The following is an 8991-nucleotide window of genomic DNA, read 5'->3' on the forward strand; positions in this document are numbered from 1 at the left end:
TCTTAGGACACGATCTCCACGACATCCACTACCTAATAAATGGTGCTGCATGCCACGATCTTGGTCCTTTATATAAATAGAACTTAGATCTGGTAGAGAAGGGTTAAGCTCTCTAGAGATAAAACACCATATAGCAAGTTTGTATTTGTAAGCTGTAGAGAACAGATCAAGCAATACAACTCTGCCCTCTTTTCTTCCCGTGGACGTAGATTTACTTCAGTAAATCGAACCACGTAAATTCTTTGTGTCGTGATCTGCGTTTTTCCTGCATTCTTCAACATCAGAAATTCGCGGATTCATCAATCACAAATTTGGTTCTCTGTTTCCCACAGACGGCGCCAGTGATGGATCCACGAATTTCTGATGTTAGTGAATGCAGGAAAAACGCAGATCACGACACAGAGAATTTACGTGGTTCGATTTACTGAGGTAAATCTACGTCCACGGGAAGAAAAGAAGGCAGAGTTGTATTGCTTGATCTGTTTTCTACAGCTTACAATACAGACTTGCTATTTTGTATTTTATCTCTAGAGATCGAGAGAATGTTAGAACGTAACCCTATCTATCTGATCTAGGTTCTATTTATACATTGACCTAGATCGTGGCATGCAGCCATTTACTAGGTAGTGGATGTCGTGGAGATCGTGGCGATCTTGCATGGGTCCACTATCCTGCATGAGTTAATGACTGCTTGACACCACTAAATAGATCGTGGGTGTAGTGGAGGTGGAAATCCTGCATGAGTCCATTATCTCCTAGTTCGGTCGAATATTGAGACCGAACTGCTGAATTATGGCCGAGCAGCTTTTGCCGATCTGAGAGTAGAGCTTGATGCCGACCTGAGAGCAGAGTTTGATTGGTTGGCTTTTACCGAGCTGTAGGCTGGGGCCGAACTCTTTGGTTGTGCCGAACTGAACTCTGATACTCTTTAGTCATGCCGAACTGATACTCTTTCTTGGGCTTTAGGCTGATGGGCTTTGCTGCTGTTGGGCTTGTTTAGTACGTACTCCATCAATATCCTACGGTGTACTACTATAAACTGCGACAATATTTAAATTTGATCTTAATTTGTTTGGCTGGTATTTAAGGAAGTAGATTATAATTAGCTAGCAGTTTATTGGAAGTTCCTAACCAAGAAGATAAAAATATAATACTACTAAAAATACAGAAAATGTGTATGGTCGATTATGAAAACAGTTGTGTATAATCATGTATATGATCAATTCTATCCTTTTCCAATTGTAATAGCTTATTTGGTGATGAATCCAATATTTTGTGAATCTTCGTTACACAACAGTCACTATGTAATTGCAATTTTTTTTGTGAAATCGGAAGGGTAATTTAGTAAATACATCTTGGAAATTGCAACACTTGTATAAGTATTTCATCTCCAAAATCCTTATCCTATCTTCTCCTCGCACTTGCACTCTACGCCCTATCGCAGTTTCGCTCCCAATCTCTCCATGGCTTCTACCACGCTATCCTACGCCACCCTCCGCTCCGCCGCCTATCCTACACTCCCCTCCGCCACATTCCCCAAGCATCCCGTCGAATTCCTCTCCAAATCCGCCCCCAAACCCCTCCGTCGCCGCGCGCAATTCGTCCGCCCCCTCGCCGCCTCCGAGAAGGTCGTCGAGCTCGGCGACGAGATATCGAATCTGACCCTTGCCGACGCGCAGAAGCTCGTCGAGTACCTCCAGGACAAGCTCGGCGTGTCGGCCGCGTCGTTCGCCCCCGCGGCGGCGGTGGCTGCGGCGCCCGCGGCGGGTGACGCGCCGGCGACGGTGGAGGAGAAGACGGAGTTCGATGTGGTGATCGAGGATGTGCCGAGCAACATGAGAATCGCGACGATTAAGGTGGTTAGGGCGCTGACGAACCTGGCGCTGAAGGAGGCGAAGGAGCTGATTGAAGGGTTGCCGAAGAAATTCAAGGAGGCAGTTTCCAAGGAGGAGGCTGAGGAAGCGAAGAAGCAGCTCGAAGAGGCCGGCGCTAAGGTCTCCATTGTTTGATTTTCACGGTAAAATTTCACTTTTTTCTCTTCAATTTGGTAGCAGATGTAGATGCAGTAATCTTGGGGATTTGTAATTTCTGTTCCTTTGATTTACTTATTTATGAATTTTGGGATTTGGATACTGAATTTGGGTGATGATGTGGTTGAAATATTTTTGCAAACTTGTTATAAAGATGAAGCCATTGTCCCTTGTGTTTCTATAATGATCATAATTCCTAAGAACTTACATTCTTTAGTTGAAAAACTTATGAAAACTGTATAGCAGTGAATTTGAACCTACTATTTTCAGCATTGATATCAAATGGTAATTTTTTTGTATAATGATTATTTTTCAATGTGTCAAGTTTACAAAATTATACTCCCTCCGTCCATGAAAGATGACCCCTTCTTGGGACGACACGGGATTTTATGCAGACTTCTTTAAGATGTTTAAGTAGAAAGAGAAAAGGTTGGTGGGTGTTTTAAGTATAAGAGAGAAATAAAGTAAAACAGAGAAATAAAGTAAAAGAAAAGATATAGAATTGGAAGTTTTAAGTAAGAGAGAGAAATTCTCAAAATACAAAATTAAATATTGACAATATCATTGAATTTTTTTCATTAATGATATGCGGGATCAAAAATTTTGAAATTTAGGAAATGATTTTGTCATTTTCTAAGTTAATGAGTTATCAAAACCGAAAACATGATTGTAGTTTTCAATATTGTCCATTTGATTTTTCATTTAATTAAAGTGTGAAAAACAAAAAATTCAAAAATTACATGTGTAAAATTATGTGAATTTAAAATAGACACGGAATATAAAACCTGAATTTAACTTGGTGGCATATCCATTCATTCAATTCTGGAAATTTCAACTTGGCGGCAGATTTAACAATAGAGGATTTCATTCATTTCATTTTGAAACATTTCAAGTTGGCGGCAGAAGTCAATAATAGATGAGGCAATATCTATAAATAGATTTTGAACATTAAATTGCTTCATAACACTAACACTAAAACGACAGCAGATTTAAAGGAAGTCGTGGTGGGAAAAAAGGAGTCTTCCACACAAAAAATTAATCTTGTCGTCCAATTTATCCTGGGGGCTTGTGTTGACGGCACGCCACCTCGGGGCATCTTCAAGGACGCTCAACGCAAGTTCTCACTGTCCCACAACCACAGCCAACACAATACACACCATAGCCAACAACCACCACACCACCACAACCAGCACATCGACTCACCTGCCAACAACCAAGAAACATAGCCAAGCAGCATAATCAATGAACAATAAAGAGAGTCCAGCAACAATAGACACAACCAACAATAGATCCAGATAGGAAAGAAGGGTTAGAAAGGTACCACCCGTTTTCTTCAGAGGAACTCTCATCATACGAATCACTGGCCATTCTACTAGGGTGGATGAACGGTCTGAAGCATCTGTCATGAACAAACCCAAAATCAATAAAAACAAGCAGCAGTTTAGGCATTAAAATCTTTCAATTACCTCCAATTTTCTTGTCAAATCCCGTAGTGATGAAAATCATTTGTTTTTTTATTAACTTGATATGTGAAACTAAGAAGATCCATTAAGAAATTTTTTAGGAGGCAGGCATTGAAATTCGACTTCTCCAGATAGTTTAACCCCATCGAGACCTGGGAATTTTCGTTCAAGATGAGAATTTCTTGAAAAAAAGAAACAATCGAAATATCAAGAAATTTAATAACCAAAAGCCAAATGCGATGCTAAAAACGAATAAATTCAGTCACTTTACCGTCAAACTTGGCCCGGCTAGATTCATCCACGATCTCCGTCGTAAAAATCGGCAATACGCCCGAAATTTGGGAAAACTAAAAGGGCACCGTCGGAAACCGCACCACTCTCGTCGGTCATTGCGAGGAGGGTGACGTCCTCTGCTTTATTGGCACAAACATAAAGAAGATAGGTGAAAAGAGAAGACAATGAAAGAGTTTATCGAAAGTTGTGGTGTCGGAGCCGGAGACGATTGCCGGAGAACGAGATCGCCGATTAGATCTAGGGTTTCTCCAAAGTGAAGTTGGAAGGTGGGCGGTCAATTGGGTGGGTGGGTTTTCAAGTTTAGTTAATTAGTGAATTAATTAGGGTTACGTTTAAAATCCCTTATTTTTTCTTAATTATTTCCTTATTAAGTAAGGGGTCATTTCAATTGGGATAGACGAAAAAGGAAAATGGATCATCTTTAATGGGACGGAGGGAGTAGTAGTTACTCTTACTATGCAAGTCAACCCTTTCATTTTGTGTTAAACTCCCCCTTCACTTACGGCATCTCTACATGTGGAATTAAATGTACTTTTAATATTTTCTAATTTTTATTCTAGTAATTTTCATTTTTTAGCACAAATACATAAAATTTGGACTTTTGTAGTCTTTTTTTCAAAATGAAAACTCAAAACAAATGTATGGCTGTCCGCACCAAGCAAGTTCGTGTAATTATTACTCCCTTTGTCATATAGAAGTCTCGGACCATATTAGAAGTCCTAATTCACTCATTCCATAATAAGAATACTCTTATAAGTCTATGTTTTATCAACCTTATTTTATTTATACTTTATTACAAATACCTATAAATGACATTTTTCATTATCTTTTTTTACCAATTATAATTATATTAGTATTTCTTTTTACCAATTATGATTATATTAGTATTTCTTAAAATTCACGTTGAAATCAATTGGTACTCCTAATATGAGAAGAATGATTAATTAATTATTCCTTCTATCCCATAATAAGAGTCATAATTTATCATTTTGACCCTAAGAATCCTATAAACTTTTACTATAAATGATAAATAGATTCACTCATATTTTATTATAAAATTAAAATAAAAAATGAATTAATATTTGCACTCTGTATTTTTTAAAAACTGCCACACCAAATGTGTGACTAATGGGAGGAGTAGAAATTAGTAGGGGTGCTAAGAGTGTCCACTATGGGAGCGGCTCGGCGGTCGCCGAAGAGGGGTGTGGGGCGAGGCGGGAGGCGCGGCGGTCATAGTGGCTGGGGTGGCCGCCGCGCCTGAGGACGGGGGAGGGGGGCGGAAACGGCTTCGCCGCGTGCGGGGCGAGGACGCGGCTGGTGGGGGTGAGGCGCGCCTATAGGCGCGGCGGTCATAGTGACCGCAGCTTCCGGCGCGGCGGTCGACGCATGCAAAATTTTTTATTTTTAAAATGAAAATTGATTATAAAATTTGGGGGCTATTGGAGGTGTCCACTATAGTGGCGGAAATAGAATTTTGAGGCTATGGACAAAAATCCGGGGCTATGGACAAAAAACTGGGGCGGGGCTATTGGGCGTGTCCACCTTATAGTGGACACCCTAAGTAATTAATCATAATTATGACATGTGGAAATCATTCAAATGGCATTGAAAGACCACCGCCTGCAATTAAATTGGGTCGGGTTCCACTGCAGCAGGTGCACGACACCTTCGCAGTGTTGTTCCATGGTCAATGCTATCTTCCAATAGCACTTCAACAGATTCAAATAGTCCAACTCATCCATTATGTATGGTGCACCGCGCTCCACTCAAACATCACCCTCAGCTTTTATTTCCAAAATCCCTTATCTATTTCTTCCTCGAAAATAAATAAAACTATTCTCGATTTTCATTTCAGTTTGTCCGAGAAAATATCCATAAACCCTAATTCTTAAACTCTTTCCTCGAATTTCTCTCTGCGTAGCTATTTTTTTGAGAAGATGCGTGTCCGAGTATTTGACAGAGTAAATTAATAGCTAAATTTCCCCTTCCCCTTCTTTTTGGGATATCTTTTCTTTGTCTGCCTCAGTTCTTTTTAATTCAGCTCGTATTCAATTGGATATAATTTATTGTTAATTTTTTTTATCATTTTTTTCGGTGTTAGTGGGGTTTGCTGTGCCTTTGTGTTAGTTTAGGGTTTTGAACATTATCCCGGGCGTTTCTTTAATTCAGTTTATTTTGGTGATATTGCTAGTTGATGTTTAGTTATAGCTGCAATTTACTTCCATTTATTCGTTTTTTTATTCCTTATTTGTTGGTTTATTTTATTGCAGTTGTAAATGTCCGAGAGCTTCAGGTAATATATTGGAACTAATAGAAATTTGGGGTTTTTTTTTGAGTTTTGAGTATAAAAATGGCAACTTTAGAAGATATTGTTGCTGCTACAAAAATCCTCTCTGATGATCCTGACTCCGAAATGGGGGTTTCGGATTCTAAACCGAAAGAAGATCGAACTAGTGTTTCTAATCTGAGGAAATGCGATGGTGGTTCTGATCCTGATGCTATTGTTAGTGAACAAGTTGTGCAGAGTGAAGTTGTTATGGAGTCTACCGTTGATGCGAATGGTAGCAATCAAAATAATGAAATTGGTGAGAATTCTTTGGAGGAAACGGGGGGATGTATTTCTACAGGTGATAAGAAATTGGATGGAAGTGGGACTGATGTTATGGATGTGGACGGAGATGGATTTGAAGGAGGCGTTGATGATAATAAGATGAATGATTTGGAGATGAATAATGAGCAACACGAGTTTCATGTAGGGGATTTTGTTTGGGGTAAAATAAAGAGTCATCCGTGGTGGCCCGGGCAGGTGTATGATCCAAAATATGCTTCAGAGCTTGCTATGGCTCGTAAACAAGAGGGTCGTCTCCTAGTGGCCTTTTTTGGGGATAATTCTTGTTCTTGGTGCTCACCGTCACAGCTGATACCCTTTGTGGATAATTTTTCAGAGATGTCGAAAGATAGTAGTTCTAAGAGCTTTCTTAATGCTGTACAGTCTGCTACGGATGAGTTTGGTAGGCTGTTGGAGTTAGATTTGAGATGTAAGTGTATCTCTGACAGTCTTGCTAAGCCAGAGGTGACGATTGCTGGATCGAAAGCAGGGGTTGTCTTGCCAGAGGTAGATGTTTGTCGACTTCCCTTCCCCAAGTATGAACCTGCAGATGTGTTGGATAAAGTCAAGCAGTTAGCAAATGTGGTTTCTGTGGGGAATGCTCTCGACCTTGCTGTTTTGAGGAGTTGGTTGTCTGTGTTTTATAATTATAAAGGTGGTCATATGCTGTCTGCGTATCACGAGCCCTTTCATATTGAAGGTTTGGAAGACAAGAATCAAGGCAGAAATGGTGCTGGGGTTGATTTCAGTGTTCCGATTGAAGTCCCTATCCTTGGCCCACAGGACGATGACTGGCTCTCTACACCCACAGCTCGTTCTGTGAACTCACGCCCTCCGTCGGAGAGTAAGGTTTTGCATAAAAGGAAGCAGAGAAGTGTGGCTGAGATCATGGGAGAACACAAAAATTTTAAGCCGGAAAGTAGGAAGCTGGTAGCTTCAGATAAACAGGGCACAGATGTTGAGAAGTCCACAACCACCCGGAAGAGGAAGAAAGATAACAATGGAGAACTAAAGGGAGCTGGAAGTGAGCACCCTTCTTCAACAGGTAAAAGAGGTAGGAAGAAATTGGCAGACATCTCAGTTTTGTCGCCTATAATAACAGATGCAAAAGATGACGGTGCAGATGGTGTAAACGGAGGCAAGTTGTCACGGAAACCAAAGGAAATTAATGTTTCTGCTACTGAAGATACTTCTGAAACCAGAGATGACTCAGATACATTGTCTACCCCGAGGGAGAGGAAGAAGAGCAAATACTTATCTCCTCCGTATACCAATCTTGCATGGAGAGTGGGTAACGCGAGTTTTAAGTCTGCAGCACAAGCTGAGAATGGTGAAGCTACCAAGATGACTGAGGCCGGAGAGTGCACAGAGGGACGGGAAACTGCTACATCTCAGCCTGTGGATATCGGGCTGACAGGCAGTGTTAGTACCTCTGTTGACACTGGTACGCAGATAGTCAAGGATGGTAAGAAGCTGAGTTTCTCTGTGTCTGATGTTGATCTTCCGGTTAATGAACTGCTGTTAGAGATACAACACGCGGCTCTCGATCCATTTTACCTAAGCAAGAAAGGTTCCCTTGATACGGTTTGGGCATTTATCTCTGCACTCAGAAACTCAACCTACTTGCACGGATCGGACTATAAAATATATCTCAAACGCAAAACAGGTAAAGGGAAATCAGTGCCGTCTGAGCTAAGGGATGTAAGCAACGAACTAACTGAGGAGAAAACAGACAACAAATTGCCCGACCAGGATACTCTAGTAGCATCAAAGACTCCTAAGAAGTCCAAGAAAGCCGTTGAGGCGAGTGTTGCAAAAAGTAGCGAAGAATCTGAAAAGGGCAAAACTTGGCCTTGCCTTAATCTGTCTTTCACACCTGGATTTCCGCTGCCTTCAAAGAAAGAGGTTGTGGGGATGTTTGGCAAGTTTGGGAGCCTCAGCACGAGAGAAACGAAGATCGAAAAAGATAGTAACTCGATCAAGATTGTGTACAGGAAGGACTCTGATGCAGAAGCAGCCTTCAAATCATCATCAAGCCAGTGTCCATTTGGTTCAGAGAATGTTAGCTACGCGTTGCAGCGGTCTCCAGCTGGTTCAAAGTCGCGTAGATCTCATCCAAAAGCGTCTCCTCCTAAAACAGCTCCTGAGAAACGAAAAGCTGAGGACTTGGTTTCGGATCTCAATACCATCAAGCAGAAGCTTGAGATCACGACGGCCATTGTGGAGAACTACCGTTCGAAATTCTCATTGGAGGATGAATCGGGGTTGAAAGAAGAAATGAAGCATCTAATGGAGAAGATTGAGACAGTGGGCGACATGGTAAGAGTTATTGCTGAGAAAAGCTCATCGTGATCTAGTGTTGGTCTCTGCAAATGCAATTGTTGTAGATGTTTTTGGTTGAGTTTGACGGAAGACGAGAGAGCTCCAATTTCTAAATTATTTATTTTTGTTTTTCTGTTAGCCTTTTTTGTATATTGGCAATAGGATAAACAGGGGTGTAGTGTCGTTGCTTGTATGGGGATTAAATTATTGGCTAGGTATACTCTGCTGCTGCACCTGCTCTATCATTCAAATAAACCTAAGTTTCACTTTGTTA

At 40.9% G+C, this 8991-nt stretch overlaps 2 protein-coding genes across 2 annotated transcripts; both read left to right on the forward strand.

Moving 5' to 3' along the window:
- Window positions 1-1403: 1403 nt before the first annotated feature.
- Window positions 1404-2137, forward strand: LOC121750979 (50S ribosomal protein L12, chloroplastic-like). The gene has a single exon (XM_042145682.1). It carries the CDS (start codon window positions 1464-1466, stop codon window positions 2007-2009), a length of 546 nt encoding a protein of 181 aa, XP_042001616.1. The 5' UTR covers window positions 1404-1463; the 3' UTR covers window positions 2010-2137.
- Window positions 2138-5599: 3462 nt separating this feature from the next.
- Window positions 5600-8991, forward strand: LOC121750865. The gene is made up of 2 exons (XM_042145499.1): window positions 5600-5748; window positions 6058-8991. The coding sequence occupies exon 2, from the start codon at window positions 6138-6140 to the stop codon at window positions 8745-8747; it is 2610 nt and encodes an 869-aa protein (XP_042001433.1). The 5' UTR covers window positions 5600-5748; window positions 6058-6137; the 3' UTR covers window positions 8748-8991.

The sequence above is a fragment of the Salvia splendens genome, chromosome 10 (assembly GCF_004379255.2).
Source record: "Salvia splendens isolate huo1 chromosome 10, SspV2, whole genome shotgun sequence".
NCBI classification, from domain to species: Eukaryota; Viridiplantae; Streptophyta; class Magnoliopsida; order Lamiales; family Lamiaceae; genus Salvia; species Salvia splendens.